Raw genomic sequence first — 17,196 nt, forward strand, 5'->3', positions numbered from 1 at the left:
GGGCTTCCTAGGGAAACCCACCAACAACAGTGAGAACAGACAGGAATGTTAGAGGAAGCCAGCTCTACAGCTTCAGCAAATATGAACAGAGCCCAACTCGTAGACAGATGAATACAAAACCTCACCCGCAGCTCTAGCTATGTTAATTCCTAATATAAGATAGATCCCATCCAGCTTTCCACATCCACACAAGGTGTGCTAATAGGAAAGAAGAAGTCCAGTTTGGAGACACAGGGATGACCAGACTCAGACATGGCACAGAATTGGGGATTGTCAGATGTGTGTGTGTGTGTGTGTGTGTGTGTGTGTGTGTGTGTGTATACACACATACATAAAGAGATTTATTACAAGGGATTGGCTCAATTGTTTTGGAGCTGACAAGTCCCATGGCCCACAGTCAGCTGACTGGAGCCAGTGGAGTAGCTCCAATCTCTGAGGATGTGCCACCCAGGACCCAGCAGTGCCAGTCTTCAGGTCTCGACCTGAGAGAAAATACTTAAAGGAAGTTGGAGTTAAGGAGGGAGGAAGAGACAATGGGCGTCCACCACAATGGCGAAGGCATTGGTACGTGCAGGAGACAGGCAACTTGCAAACAAGGGAGGAGATCAGTAAAAAATCAGGCCCCTGGCACAAAATTTTCTGAAGGGTCTGCTGCTTCTTTCTAAGCCTCTGAGTTGTCCTGGTTCAGGACAAAAATAATAACAATACTGATGTTCTTGTTTTTCCTGTTTATATTACCAAAGCCACAGACAAAGTGCAAACAGCACGTGTTCTGACTGAGAAGGGCTTGGCCCTGGGTGTTCTCACCCACTTCCTGTTCCCCACACAGCAGACTTTGCTCTTTCTTGAGTAAAGCTCAAGCAAAGCTTGAGCTGAGCTTTCTGATCCCATTTTACTGAAAACTATAAGCAATGTATTCTATATATTCATATGCCATAGACACTTTCCTCTACCTCTTCCAGTCAAAGTCCCCAGAAGCCTGCAATGTGTCGTCCCTAAAAGGAGAAACAAAGAATTCACAAGACAGCACGGACCCAGGAGACAGAAAACATGACCATTCCTCTTCCTCTACAGCTGACGGAGTGGTAAGTCTGAGTGAGTGAGAGTGTGTGTTTGTGTGCGTGTGTGTGTGTTGTGTATGTATGTTTCTGTGTGTGTTGTATGTTTGTGTTTGTGTATGTGCTGTGTTTGGGAATGTATGTGTATGGGTGGAGTGTGTGTGATGTGCTGATGTGTATGTTTATGTTGATGTGTATCTGTGTGTTTGTGTGACTGTGTATGTTGTGTATTTATGTGTGTTTGTGTGACTGTGTATGTTGTGTATTTGTTTCTGTGTGTATGTGGGTGTTTTATGTTTGTGTGTTTTGTGTGTGTGTTTATGTGTTTATGTATTTGTGAATATGTGTGTGGAGTTTTCTGATTGTATGTGTGCAGTGTTATGTGTGACACGTTTGTGTGTGTGTATGTTTGTGTATAGGTGTATGCTATGTTTATGAGTGTGTGTTTGCAAGTTTGTGAGTGTGTGTATGTTTGCAAGTGTGTGGGCATGTGTTGTGTTTGTGAGTGTGGGTGTGTGCTGTTTGTGACTATGTGTGGTTGTATTTGGGTGTGTGTGTGTTTGTTGTGTTTGTGAGTCTGTGTGAATGTTTGTGAGTGTGGGTGTGTGTTTGCGAGTGTGTGGGTGTGTGTTGTGTTTGTGTGTATGTTTGCAAGTATATTAGTGTGTGTTGTGTTTGTGTGGGTGTGTGTTTGTGAGTGTGTGGGTGTGTGTTGTGTTTGTGAGTGCACGTGTGTAGTGCATGCAGTGTGCGTTTACAGTGGTACGAACCCATCCATGAATAAAAGTCAGAAGAACTCTGTTCCCTGCTCGAATTCACTGTTTAGCTCTGAGCAAGATGCTTTGGCGAGTTGACTCTCCTCCTGAGAAGCGTTAAGTGGGGGGACATAGCTGCTTATGCTCTGTGCTGGAGACAAAACCTACCAAGTGCAGCGAGGCAGGCATGTAAGGTGCTGGCCAGGCAGGGGCAAAGCAGCGAGGCCTGGGGCGCGGACTTACTTGCTGGTGCAAGGCTGGGGCGCACAGTGCAAATTTTCTGCCTGTGCTCCTCACCCAGCTCACCTACCCGCCCTGCTGTTACTTTCCACTGAGCCTCCCCTTCTTTCTAAAGGAGTCACGAGATTTTGCTGGTGAAGTACTGCCTCAGTTTCCACCAAGGATGTAAGGAAGCGAAGGACAAAGAGGTTGAGGGGTCTCCAGGTACAGAGATAGGAGCACTAATCTCCTTGTTCCAGAAGCCCTTTGGATAGGCAAATGCTGTATCCCTGCTAGGGATAGCTGGGGACAGCTGTTCCCCTGACCTGGTCACTCTCTTTTCCTGAAGTCACATGACTTACTGGACTGTGACTGTTTTGAGCCTGGCCCTTCAGAGGTGACATTGCTAAGTAAAGCCAACAACCATACAGCAAGGGCCACACTGACCTCCTGCTGGGCAGCTCCCAGGATAAGGGCAGGACTGAAGTCATTTGCCAGGTTAACAGAGTACAATGACTTTCTGAGCATGTTGTGGCAATGGGAAAACCATGCCTATCAGGGCCCCCTGTAGCTGGGTCTCCCCACACCCCACAGCCTTTGCCTGGCGACATTCATCTGACTGTGTCTCTGAGAGTCCTACATGTTCTGGAAAAACAGTCCTGGAGCCATGCAGTTTCCTCCCTGACTCCACAGAGAATATCAAGCAGCTATAGGCTGACGGGCCCCTGACATAGGGAACTGTGTTAGTCCATGAGGCAGGATGCACTGAGCGAGGTTACATGCTCTCCTCAGAAGGATGCCTGAAATTCCTGGATAGAGTGGCATGGCCCTTCCCACAGGGGAGGAGACCTCAGGGACATTTAGTTCAGGCCTAGCATTCACACTTATGGGGACAATAAGGCCCAGGCAGGGTGACCATCCACTGTGACCAACTGATGGCCGTTGGAGATGAGCACTGCGGTCTCCTGGCTCCCAGCAGGACTCTGCCCCGCACCCTGATGGTCCCATTCCTGTCCTCACAGCAGAACCTGGCCACCAACCTGTAAGCTCTCTGTAATCCTAACTTCCTAACTGCCAAGCCTTCCCCAAAGGTCAGGCCTGGACTACCCTTTTTGGCTCAAGATCCCTGCCCCCATCCCCCAGCCAGTCCCTCACCACGACTTCCTGCCCATGCCCTCCAGATACACTGTGGCCACACCAGTCTTCCCACTGCTCTCAGGACCCAGTATCAGACCTGCCTCTGCTCTCTGTTCTTTTCTCTCCTCACAGAACGGCTCTAGGACCCTGTCTCTCCAAATACTACCTGCCCCCTTGGCTGTCAGGCCAGTTCACAGTTCACCTTTCTCCATGAAGTCTCTTACACTGCCAATAGAGACCACAGTAAGGATGGGGGGAGAGGAGAGAAAACAGGGTCTGCAAAGGAAGGAGAGACCCCTCAGACGCCCTCCTCTGTCTCCTCATTCAGGCTGCTCCCCTCAAACCTAAGCTTTTGGCAAGAGAAAGGCAAAAGTCAGGTGCCTCTTAAAACTGTTGAAAAACCAATAAGACATATTATGGTTTTCTCTAGATAAAGAAGGAAGAATATGAAGAGATTGTCCAGGAGAATCCTGCAGGAGCACTGTGTCAGGATCCTAAACAAGACGTTATAGGAGGTAAACTACTTTCTAGCAGAAATGAGCTTGAGAGAGGTGTGGATGGGGATGTTTAATGACAGGTGGTGCACTGGGACAGGCAGCGGGGTCCATCCCTGTAGAGATTTGCCCACCTGGGCTGCCATCAAGGGGGCTTTAGGTTGGGGGGGGGGTCTTCCTTTACTGCAGCCAAATAAGACGGAGAGGGCCCTGATGGGCACAGTGGGGGAAATGAAGGGAGACACAGTGCCAGCCGCCCCCTTTACTAAATCTCTGTGCCAGGTCCAAAGAAAGGGGTCTGTGCATTCTGGGCTTTCTTCCTCAGGTAGGATGTGCTGATAGTCGGTGTGACCAAACAGCTCACTGGAGCCCGAGGCTCTGCAGCCAATAAACCCCATGCAGGTGCTTGGCCGGATCAGATGGGAGAGCTCTCAGGGTCATACGGGTTGCAAAGCAGCATGTGAGCAGACAGGATGTACTTGGCTGCTGCCTGAGAACTGGGCTTGGCCTTCTGGAGGGGGTTCTCTCCAAAAGCTACTGCATCAGGGCCAGGCTTTTAACTTTCAAGGGCTCAACTTTGCCATCTACCTTGGGCAGACAGAATCTGGGAATGCTGGAAATCCATCCAATTTCCTGCCCAGAAGAAATTATTTGTGATTCATTATGTATTTTAACACAAACAGTTTTTTACTACATGAACTTCAATGGCCTGAGCCACTGGGAGAGAGCCTTATTAATAAACCACCAAAGCAAATTACCCATAGAAGTGCTGATACCCGATTTACCTATTCTTTTTTTTTTAATTTTTTTTGATGCTTATTACTGAGACAGAGACAGAGCATGAATGGGGGAGGGTCAGAGAGAGGGAGACATAGAATCTGAAGCAGGCTCGAACTCACAGAGTGTGAGATCATGACCTGAGCCGAAGTCGGACGCCCAGCTGACTGGGCCACCCAGGCACCGATTTACCTATTCTTGCAGCAATCAAGGTTAAATATTACTTGAAAAATCCTCTCCAGCGCTCAAGTGGTATATTTAAATTCCAGCGATGTGCTCTGGTCCCAGGCGTGTGCAGAGACAGGGTTTGCTATCTTTGCCCAGCTTTTCATTGGCTGGGAGGGCAGAGGTGAATGTTCCATGCTTCCTTGAAACCCTCATCCATTCACTCAAATTCCTTTCAAGTCAGCTGGGGGAAGCTGGAGGGAGTCAAAGCCATTCAGTCGGAATTGGCTGCTGGGTCAGCCTGGCCTGGGTGGCAGGCAGCAGAAAAAACATGTCATTGCTGAAGAGATTCTGAGGAAGTCAGTGTCCATCCTCCCCTCAGGAGGCTCAGGGCTCTGCTGTTGAGACACATCACTATCTTCAATGGGGGAACAGACTTGGAAACCATTTATTAGTTGGCATTTCTCTGTGTGCTCTGGGTCTCAGATCTGAAAGGTCAGAAGGGAATTAATTCCCTTCCTGGTGCTCAGCCCCAGGAATCCAAGAACCTTGACACTAGGTTTCTCGATATTAAATTGGCATCTCCAAGTCTCTCTCAGCTCATGGTTCTGGTATTCTGCTGGGTGAGAATGTCCAACCCAGACTTCAAGGCTGCTGAATAAGAATGTGGCCGCAGGGTGTTTCTGCACTTGGAGCCTGGGGGTGGGTTGAGGTGGTCCCACACTCCCAACATTCTCTGCCACAAAAGCTGAAGAAGGTGATATGGTCAGACGCATGAGGTCACGTGTTTCTTTTTCTTCCTGCTCTTACTGAGAAGGATCTCCAATCAGGGAGACTTAGGGAAGCCCAGGGTTCCATAGTCATACTGGGCTAATTCCCATCTGGGTGAGAACAGATGACCCTGATAAGAAATGTCAAAACCGAACCATAAAAATGTGGTATTCTACCACACCATCCAGCAATTCCCCTTCTGGGTGGATACCCAAAAGAACTGAGAGCCGGGGACTCAGACATTTGTACGCTGATGTTCACAGCAGCATTATTCACAATAGTAAAGGGTGGAAACAACCCAAATGTTCATATATGTTTATGAATAAACAAAATATGATACAAACCTACAATGGGGTATGATCCAGCCTTAAAAAGGAAGGCAGTCCGGACACGTGCTGCAACATGGGTGAATCTGAGGGCGTTATGCTGAATGAAAGAAGCCAGACACAAAAAAGCAAACCCTGCAATATTCCACTCGCATGTTCTACCTAGAACGGTCAGACTCCTAGACGCAGAAAGAACACTAGAGGTCACCAGGAATTAGTGCGGAGGGAGTAATGGGGAGTTGTGGTTTCATCAGGACAGTCTGGGATGATAAAAAAATTCTTGAGGTGCACAGTGATGATTGCACATGATGTGAATGCACTGAGCGCCTCACCTCAAACTGGGTACAATGATGAATTTTGTTATATTCTATAATTTTTTACATTGTCTTTTTACCACACTTGTTAAAAAAGGCTTTAAAAAGGCAAGAAAGAACGTGAGCCTCCCCCGTCCCCCTCCCCCCGCAGGTCTCCGGTGCAGAGGCGGGTCTTCCGCTCTTTCCCCCCCCCCCCCCCCCCCCCACCCCGCCGACGCCCTGCCCCGGTCAGGGAGCTCCCAGCCACGGGGCTCTAACCCCAGCTCCCTCTGCTTTGTTTCGCGCTTCCAGGTCTGGGGAAGGCCCCACCGAGCCCCCGGAGACTGAGGCTCCTCCTAGTGGGGAAAGCCGGCAGCGGGAAGAGCGCGACGGGAAACAGCATCCTGGGCAGGAAAGAGTTCCAGTCTAAACTCAGCGCTCAACCGGTGACCCGGGCCCTGCAGAGGGCCAGCCGCGACTGGGCCGGCCTGGAGCTCGAGGTGATCGACACCCCCGACATCCTGTCCCCGTGTGCCCCGCTGGAGGCCGTGTGCGAGGCGGTCGTCTTTTCCGCCCCCGGGCCGCACGCGGTGCTGCTGGTGACGCAGCTGGGCCGCTACACGGAAGAGGACCGGCGGGCGGTGCGGCGCCTCCAGGAGGCCTTCGGGGTGGGCGTGCTGGCCCACACGGTGCTGGTGTTCACGCGCAAGGAGGACCTGGACGGGGGCTCCTTGGAGCAGTACGTGCGGGAGACCGACAACGAGCCCCTGGCCCGGCTGGACCGGCAGTGCTCACGGCGCCACTGCGCCTTCAACAACGCGACGGGCGGCGCGGAGCAGGAGGCGCAGCTGCGGGAGCTCCTGGGGCAGATCAACTGCATCCTGTGGGAGAACAACCACCGGCACTTCAGCAACCGCGCCTACCGCTACTGCCAGCGGAACGGTCTGCGCGGAGACGGCCAGGAGAATCAGGTGCCCGGGGGGAGCGGCTCAGAGGAGGCGCCCGGCGCGGAGCCCTGGCGGGAGGGTCTGTGCCAGATCCAGAAGGAATCGGAGGAAGTTTACAGACGTCTGCTGAAGAGGGAGCCCATTTGAGCCTCGGCCGGGCCTCAGCCTCCGTGGCCAGCTGTCGGCCTCTCCGTGCCCGTGCGTCCTTGGCCATCCCAGTCTCCTGATCCGCGGGTGCGGTCCGGAGTGCCCAGCTCGAACCCCCCGGGGGCCTTCATCACACCTTCCGGGGCGGTTGAACGGCTTCTACGCTGTAGGGAGCAGCATGCCAGGTGGAGGGGAGAACTCTGCAGTGCGCGGGCGTCTTTCTGGAGGGCTGTTGCTGCGCATGGAGAAGAGAGCAGAATGGGGTCTGGCTCTGGCCATCTAGCTGCATAAGGAGATAGGTGCACCTCAGCTTCTTTGAGGTTCTAGATGCTTCTGGAGAGTCTGACCAACTGATGGAAGCAGAATTGGAGCAGACTGGAGCAACATACCCGCCCCTAGTCTCTTTTCCTTCCTTCAAGCTGTGTGACAGAGGGTCTCCAGTTACCTTCATCTGGGAGGGGTGGGAAGTGCTGGAGGGCGGTCAGAGATCAGAGGACACAGCGTCAGGTCTGTTTGGTTTCGTCCAACGGTTAAGTCTCTACAACCAGATGCCCGCGGACTACATCTCGCAGTGTGGAGGCCGGGACACCTCTCTAACCCAGACCTAATGGACCTCTAAGAAAGTTTGAGCGTTTCTTTTGCCAGAATATTCAGAAAAGTGTCTCAGGGCCCAACAAGACTTATTTGGGGGTGCATACTTAAGTCTTTGTGCCAGAACCATTTATTAGATATGCCATCAATTTCCCACTGAACTGAAGCACGTTGATCATATGATACGTTTTCATATTCTTTAAGATCTATGTCAGGATTTTCAATTCTGTTCTTGTCTCTTACTTTTCTTCCTTTCTTATGAATAAAATATTGATTTCATTTCAGAGGCTTTGTGTATAATATGTCAGTCTACATTTTTATATTTCCTTTGTTATTCTCAGGCATCCATTCTTCAGGGTGAAAGCTAAAATCATTTGCATTTCCATTAGAAGATTAATTTCTTTAAGTGATCTTGTTTTAACTGTCAGCTTTGTTAATTTCATAACAGAAAATACATTGACCCTATCTCGCGGTCTGTGAGTTCGAGCCCCGCATCAGGCTCTGGGCTGATGGCTCAGAGCCTGGAGCCTGTTTCCGATTCTGTGTCTCCCTCTCTCTCTGCCCCTCCCCCGTTCATGCTCTGTCTCCTTCTGTCCCCAAAATAAATAAACGTTGAAACAAAATTTTTTAATAAAAAATAAAAATAAAAAAAAAGGAAAATACATTGACCAAATGACAGCCTCATTCACTGAGTCTAAATGGCAAGTTACTCAAAACACGTTATCCAGTAAAAATCCTTGAAAAAAGAACAATAAAATAATAAAATAAATAAAAATCCTAAAGAAATTGGTTTTAATTACATCAAATACAGTGGGTTCTTTTCTCCTTTATGATTAAAAATCAGCGGTGATAAGTCCCACGAGATTTCAGGAGAAGGGATAGATGGGGCACTATCGCTCCCTCAGCTTCAGACAATGGGGGAAGACGTGTGTGGATATGTTCTGGAAACTCCACAGTCTGTGAACCAGTAAGAAAAAAAGTGATGTGGGTGGAGGTGGGGGTGGGCTGAAGACAGAGTGTTGTCTTGGCCGAGGCTGTGAAATCGCCAGCTTCAGAATTTGTGCCTTTCTAAAAACATCTCTACACTGAACAAAGCATGAAAAATGGGGATGTGGACAACCAGAAGAGCTCAGTGCACACTAGGTTGTTTCCTCCCTCGCTGGGTCCAAGCAGCTGTTAAAAGTATCAGGGGTTGTTTCCAGCTCCCAACACTCCTGTAATAACACTGAAAAACTATGTAGAAAATACAAAATAATAATAATTATACAACAGTTGCTTGAAGGCACTGGGGAGTGACCAAATGCAGGCAGACACTACAGGGAACTGTAATCCCCAAACTGTCTAGAAGAAATTTTTTTCTGGAAGCCTGAAAGAATTGGTCACAGTACTGATAGCAGCAAAGATGGAATCTGAGGTTCCAGTTCACCAAGCATTCCATGGCGATACTGAAAGGGTCATGTTTCTGGAGTAAAAACCACATCAGGGCAAAGGGATTTGCTCTAAAAGAAGACCAAGCTCATGGGCATTGAGGAGGGCAACTTTTGGGATGAGCACTGGGTGTTGTATGGAAACCAATTTGACAATAAATTTTATATTAAAAAAATAAAAATAAAAATAAAAATAAAAATAAAAATAAAATAAAATAAGACCAAGCTCAAAGTAGTCCCTTCCTAGGAATGTGTAAAACCAAGCCTTCTCAAAGCCAAACTGATCCACCAGTAATTTTTTTAAATGTTCATTTATTTATTTTGAGAGATAGAGACAGAGCACAAGCAGGGGAGGAGCAGAGAGAGAGGGAGACACAGAATCCAAAACAGGCTCCAGGCTCCAAGCTGTCAGCACAGAGCCCGATGCGGGGCTCAAACTCACAAACCGTGAGATCATGACCTGACCTGAAGCCAGACGCTCAACCGACTGAGCCACCCAGACGCCCCGATCCACCAGTAATTTAAGTGCCTGCTACAACAAAGTCAATATTCTTCAGGAGATAGTAATATCTTGAGTCTCTATAATGTATTATCTACAATATCTTATAAATTATTAAAAATTCTTGTTTTCTAACATAAGGATAGGAAGTTATAAAATTTCCCTCTACACATGTGTATCTACATCTCACAAATTTGTGTATATTCCGTTTTCACTATCAGTTTAAAATATTTTCTATATTCTTTGTGATGTTTTTTCTCACTCATGGGTTATTTAGACGTATGTGTTTGAGTTCCAAATATTTGAGTATTTTCTAGAAATTTCAGTGTTCAGTATGGTAAGCATTAGTCATGTGTGGCTATTGAGCACTTGAAATGTAGCTGGTGTACCTGAGAAAAGGAAGTTTGAATTTTAATTTAGTTATAATTAGCTTTAATTTAAATTTAAAAGCTGAAGCAGTGTAAAATATTTTACCATGAAACACAGCTTTGTTGTTTAGGTGGAAATAAATTTCCCTTGAATATTGTATTACATATTATTGCTGTTTTGCAATGCAAATGTGGGACGTATGCATTGTTTCTAGTGTCAGCCATAAACCTGTCACCGAGCTATAGTCCTGTCAATAGGTTGATTCTGTTTGAGTAATCTTCTTTCACTGAGGCAATACTTGTGTTTGAATACTGGATGTAGACAGTATGAATCACAGTAATGCCTACCTACATTATAGGTGGTAATTAAATGTAAATACTGATTATTTTATTCATAATATAATCAAATTAATTTTTGGTTTAAAAATCAATAAGGACAAATTTTTAACTTTGAAATGAATGCATAATACTGATACAGAATGAATGGAGATCACCAGGTGAACTCCATGACAAGAACAGAGAAAGAGAAAGAGATCAGACCAACATATGTTACAAAATTCATGATGAGCAGCAATTGCACTTTGTTGTAGTACAACAAAGCCAGAAACAAAGTGGTTAGAGACGTTTTCAGGATACACATAGGAATTTTGATGAAACATTTCCTCTCAACAATCAAAAACAAAATGGACAAAACTAGTAACTGAGCCAGAATCAAATGCCCAACAAAACAATTCTAAACAATTTTTAACAGGATCTGAGCTTTTAACTTGGGCCACTTTAAAGCAGCTTTGAACCCCAATGTTTATAGCAGCACTCTCAACAATAGCCAAATTATGGAAAGAGCCTAAATGTCCATCAACTGATGAATGGATAAAGAAATTGTGGTTTATATACACAATGGAATACTACGTGGCAATGAGAAAGAATGAAATATGGCCTTTTGTAGCAACGTGGATGGAACTGGAGAGTGTGATGCTAAGTGAAATAAGCCATACAGAGAAAGACAGATACCATATGGTTTCACTGTTATGTGTATCCTGAGAAACTTAACAGAAACCCATGGGGGAGGGGAAGGAAAAAAAAAAGAGGTTAGAGTGGGAGAGAGCCAAAACATAGGAGACTGTTAAAAACTGAGAACAAACTGAGGGTTGATGGGGGGTGGGAGGGAGGGAAGGGTGGGTGATGGGTATTGAGGAGGGCACATTTTGGGATGAGCACTGGGTGTTGTATGGAAACCAATTTGACAATAAATTTCATATATTGAAAAAAAAAATAAAGCAGCTTTGATTATTGCACAAAAAAGAAAAATGCTTTAGTTGGAGAGATGGTTAAAGAAATTACTACTTTGGCTACGGTAAGTTTTGTTGGAAAATTTTAGGAAAAGCCTAAGATTTTTAAAGTATCAAAATATGAAAGACCTTCCATTAAGGCACCAAAGAATTGCCCATGGAAGAGAAGACCTTTTTGAGGAACCTCTATAATTGTTTTCCAGAGTGGCTGCACCAGTTTGCATTCCCACCAACGGTGCAAGAGAGTTCCCCTTTCTCCACATCCTTACAAATATCTGTTGCTTTCTGACTTGTTAATTTTAGTCGTTCTCACAAGTATGAGGTGGTATCTCATGGTGGTTTTGATTTGTATTTCTCATATGATGATGAGTGATGCTGAGCATCTTTTCAAGTGTCTGTTATCCATCTGTATTTCTTCTTTGGAAAAATGTCTGTTCATGTCTTCTGACTATTTCTTTATCTTAAAACATTATTTTTATCTTATCTTTATCTTTAAACATTAAAAATAAGGCAAAAACCTCTTTGACCTTGGTGGCAGCAACTTCTTACTCAACATGTCTCCAGAAGCAAGGAAAACAAAAGCATAAATGAACTATTGGGACCTCATCAAGATAAACCTTCTGCACAGCAAAAGAAACAATCAGCAAAACTAAAAGGCAACCAATGGAATGGGAAAAGATACTTGCAAATGACATCTCAGATAAAGGGTTAATATCCAAAATCTATAAATAACTTATCAAACAACACCCAAAAAATCAAATAATCCAGTGAAGAAATGGGCAAAAGACATGAATAGACACTTTTTAAAAGAAGACATCCAGATGGCTAACAGACACATGAAAAAAAAATGCTCAACAGCATTCATCATCAGGAAATACAAATCAAAACCACAATGAGATACCACCTCACACCAGTCACCATGGAAAATTAACAACGCAGGCAATGACAGATGTTGGCAAGGATGCAGAGCAAAAGGAACCCTTTGACACTACTGGTGGGAATGAAAACTGGTGCAGCCACTCTGGAAAACAGTATGGAAGTTCCTTAAAAAATTAAAAATAAAACTACCCTACGGCCCAGCAATTGCACTACTAGGTATTTATCCAAAGGATACAGGTGTGCTGTTTCAAAGGGGCACAAGCACCCTAATGTTTATAGTAGTGATATTGACAATAGCTAAAGTATGAAAAGAGACCAAATGCCCATCAATAGATGAATGGATAAAGAAGATGTGGTATATTGTCACAGACTTTGAGTCTGGAGTTCTCTCTTGTCCAGCAAGAGAGCTGATGCAGAATTGAATATGAGAGAGGCTAATGTCCAGGATGAGACAAGAGACCTGAGTAAGGGTCCTTGCTCTGTATTTATTAGGATCAGAAGGCTTACAAACGTTATGGACATGCAGAAAGAGACAATAAAATAGTGATCATTAATTCATGTGTGTGAAAGAAAGGGGGTTTCGAAAGTATGCAGTGTTAGGGGTTTGGGTCAATATAAAACAAAATCCCAGTGTCAAGCATAGGGCTGTTTACTGCAGGCATCAGACACCGTGTCTGTTTATCTTAACCTTTCTAGGGGCTAAGTCAGATAGAGCATGCTACCTCAGGGTTAACAAGACATTTTTCTCGCTGATTAACTCTGGGCGCTTTTGTCCTGTAAAGGCTTTCCGCTTTACATTTTGTTTACTTAATGATAAATCCTGGGGCTTTTGCCCTGCTGTGGCAGGTTTCCACCTCTAGCTGCTCTTGGACGCTTTCATCCTGTGAAAGCAGCTTCCACTCTATGCTTCATTCTACGCTGAGTGCTTTCGCCCTGTGGCGGCTTTCTGCTCAGAGAATTCTTAAACTTATTCCCCATTGTATATATAAAATGGAATATTGCTTGGAATCAAAAAGAATGAAATTTTGCCATTTGAAACAACGTGGATGGAACTAGAGGGTATTATGCTAAACAAAATTAGTCAATCAGAGAAAGACAAATATCATATGACTTCACTCCTATGTGGAATTTAAGATACAAAACAGATGAACATAACGGAAGGGAAGCAAAAATAGTGTAAAAACAGGGATGGAGACCAAATATAAGAGACTCTTAAATATAGAGAACAAACTGAGGGTTGCTGGAGGGTTATGAGTGGGAAGATGGGCTAGATGGGTAATGGGCATTAAGGAGGACACTTGTTGGGATGAGCGCTGGGTGTTATATGTAGGGAATGAATCACTGGATTCATTATTATTATTATTGCACTATATGCTAACTAACTTGGAAGTAAATTTAAACAAACAAACATTAAAAGTAGAACTACTGTATGACCCAGCAATTGCACTACCAGGTATTAACCAAAGGATACAAAAATACAGATTTGAAGGGGCACATGCACCCTGATGTTTATAGCAGCACTATCAACAATAGCCAACTATGGAAAGAGCCCAAATGTCCACCGACTGATGAATGGATAAAGAAGATGTGGTGTATATATGTACAAGGGAATAATACTCAGCGATCAAAATGAATGACATTTTGCCACTTGCAACGACATGGGTGGAGTTAGAGTGTATTATGCTAAGCAAAATAAGTCAATCAAAGAAAGACAAATACCATATGATTTCACTCACATGTGGGATTTAAGAAACAAAACAGATGAACACATGAGAAGGAAAAAAGAGAGAAGGAAGCAAACCATAAAGACTCTAAACTATAAAGAACAAACTGAGGGTTGATGGAAGGAGGTGGGTGGGGGATGGGCTAGGTGGGTGATGGGTAATAAGGAGGGCACTTATGATGAGCACTGGGTGTTACATGTAAGTGATGAATCACTAAATTCGATACCTGAAGCCAATTTTACCATATATGTTAAATAACTAGAATTTAAATAAAAGCTTAAAAAGAAAAAAGACAAGATCTTTTTAATAATATCAAAGATTAATTGATATAAAATTTGAAAACTTTCAAGTATTTTTTCTTTAGAACCATACGAGAAGTATGATATAAGACACTGGCCAAATAACATTTTTAGTGTGTCTTAAAATATTCCCAAATCTATGAAGAGATGTTGTAAATTCAAGGCAAACAATTAAATTAGAGGTATGGGGATTTCAAAATCATTTGAGCCTGTCCGATGAGAATTTTAATAGATATTTGGCACCAATCTTTCACAATGGAGATCCCTGCGTAAGGCTCCAGCTTCGATCTCATACTGTATGCCCTAGAATTACTGAATCATGTTCTTTCCCAGTGCTGGATCCTGACTTTATTTTGCTTTGATTGTTTCCAGAAACATATCAGCTCCCACCACTTAAACAGAGTATTTGATTAGGAAAACATAATCTAGGTACCAAAAGTAAAATGTAGGGACACCTGGATGGCTCAGTCAGTTAAGCATCTGACTCTTGATCTCAGCTCAGAGCTTGATCTCACGATTGTGAGTTCAAGCCCCATGTTAGGTTCTGCACTGGGCGTGAAGCCTGCTTGAAAGAAAGAAAGAAAGAAAGAAAGAAAGAAAGAAAGAGAGGGAGGGAGGGAGGGAGGGAGGGAGGGAGGGAGGGAGGGAGGAAGGAAGGAAGGAAGGAAGGAAGGAAGGAAGGAAGGAAGGAAAGAAGAACTTTTAATCTAGGAAATGAGAGAGTTGCCCACGCATGGGAAGGCTGGGAATGCAGGGGTTTGAGAAGCTAACTGGGGCTCTGAAACCAGCAATTCTCATGGCCATCAGTGATGAAGCATAAAACCTGTGTGTTTGCAAAAGTTTCCAGAGAATGGTACTCCATCCCGTACATGTTCCAAATCCCAAGGGAGCGTCTTGCATTAGTGAACTTTAACCTGGACCTACAGGAGAAGGGATGATATGGAATGTCATTCTAGGTTCCTTCCCTGTGATGCAGAGAAGGGACCTTGAGGGACAGTGAGTGTTGTCACGGTGACAACAGGGGATTTGGCACAGCTGAATAATTCATAGGTAAGGATTCACCTTATATCTGTTCTTATGGAAACATTCCCTATCTCATCCAAGACATCAAATAAGACTAGTACCTATTTAATGCTGGGTGTGCCTGGGACAAAGTACTAATTTATTATCTCGTATTTTAGTCACTTGTGTCTCAGGATGTTGACAGTTACTACCACAGTAGTGGGTGGCAGAAAACTCTTCCCTGTTCAATGTTGTGCACCAAATTCCTGGCATACATGAGGCATCTGTAAATGTTTCTTCACCCTACTCCTTGGAGATTTAGTGAAACTTGGCTCAAGGTACATTTCCATAGCCTAGAGAGGCCAAAAGCCTTCATGCTCTTTCTGGGAATTTTCTGAGCTCACTTCCTTAGGCTTTCCTCTACTTTCTCAATCATATGCATTGTCCCATTTCACCCCATTTGATGTAGTTCTTCAGCTCTTTAACTGGTTTCCACAATAACAACATATATTAACCATTTTTTTTAAGTTTACGTACTTATTTTGAGAGACAGAGTGAGAGAGGGGCAGAGAGAGAGGGAGAGACAGAATTCCAAGCAGGATCACAAAACCTTGATCATCACCTAAGCCAAATGAACCCAGGAATCAGATGCTTAACCAACTGAGCCACAGAGGCTCCCCATTAGCATTTTTATGAAAGTCACAGGGAGGGGTCCCACAAGCAGCAACTTACTGCACCAAGAGTTGACTCTCCTCTCTCTGGCTCAGAGGAGGAAATGCCAATCCCTCCAACTCCACCACCCAGGAAGTAGAAACTCTGCTGTGAGCCCTTCATAAATGATCTCCTCATGAAAGGCAGAGTGACTGATCTGTTTCAGAATGTGAGAATGTTAGGACAGTCTGACTTCCAGTAGACCACTTTTTCCTATTATATTTTATTTTTCAAAAACAGGAAGCAGATGGTACTTTCTCCCTTTTAGCTTGCTGGGACCAGACGTGACCCACACTTTTGGATACTTATTCCATTCTGTATGCACACCAAATAAATTATTTCTGGCAGGTCCCAACTGAGTCACCTTCTCAGACAGTAAATCTGGTTGTCAGATAGTCCCAGGATGTACGACTAGCTCTGTTCCATTCAGGGAGAAGAATAAAGTCTTCTAACTTTGGACTCCAGTTCCTGCTCTGGTCTCTACTTCCTCTTTACTAGGGAGTCCTAGACTTTTGATAGAATTTCTGGTATTTTGCCTTATTTGATTTAGTTCTTTGCATGTACACTTGAGAATCTTGGAAAGGAGTCTTCAGTACTCTGAATCCAGCTGGTAACATTTTCCCTTTCAAACACAGGATTATTTGCTGCTGGGCAGTCACTCTGAAGGGATAGTCCCAGACAAGCAGCATCCACAACACCTGTGAGTTTGCTGAGAATGCAGATTCTCAGGCTCCATTGAGAGCTTACTGAATCAGAAACTTTGTACTTTAACAAGCCTTCGCACTGGCTCTGATGCATGCTAATGCTTCAGAAAATATAGAGAATGTGTGAAATGAAGAAGCATTAAGAATTGTATGAAAATTTGGTTGGGAGATTGTCAAGGGAATTCACCTTGAGGGTGAGAATGACGTAGCTGTGCAGCAAGGTGTAGAGAAAATTCACCCAAGCGACACATAGCTCATGTTGCTTGTCATCTGCATGTTATCCACCTGGCCTTTGTTCCTTACTAACAAAACTACAGTTGTGTTGATAAAAGTGATGTATCATGTGAAATACTAAATCACACAGTGTTTCTTGCAGCTGTGGTAACCATATGATCAAGAGATAGAAGCCAAAGTCCTGGGGATTTCTGGGCTTGCTTTGCTTTTGTAATACAAGTGACATTCTGTTTTCCTTTTTGTTTCTTTCTTTTAAGTTTATTTTGAGACAGAGATAGAGATAGAGATAGAGAGAAAGAGAGAGAGAGAGATCAGAGGAGGGGGAGAGAAAGAGGGAGAGAGAAAACCTCAAGCAGGCTTTGCACTGTCAGCCCAGAGCC

At 44.6% G+C, this 17,196-nt stretch overlaps 1 protein-coding gene across 1 annotated transcript; it reads left to right on the top strand.

Moving 5' to 3' along the window:
- Positions 1-809: 809 nt before the first annotated feature.
- On the top strand, positions 810-7,964 carry GIMAP6 (GTPase, IMAP family member 6). The gene is made up of 3 exons (XM_027051207.2): positions 810-1,085; positions 3,600-3,684; positions 6,308-7,964. Exons 1-3 carry the CDS (start codon positions 912-914, stop codon positions 7,087-7,089), a joined length of 1,041 nt encoding a protein of 346 aa, XP_026907008.1. The 5' UTR covers positions 810-911; the 3' UTR covers positions 7,090-7,964.
- Positions 7,965-17,196: the final 9,232 nt, after the last annotated feature.

Source organism: Acinonyx jubatus, chromosome A2, assembly GCF_027475565.1.
Source record: "Acinonyx jubatus isolate Ajub_Pintada_27869175 chromosome A2, VMU_Ajub_asm_v1.0, whole genome shotgun sequence".
In the NCBI taxonomy this organism is placed as follows: Eukaryota; Metazoa; Chordata; class Mammalia; order Carnivora; family Felidae; genus Acinonyx; species Acinonyx jubatus.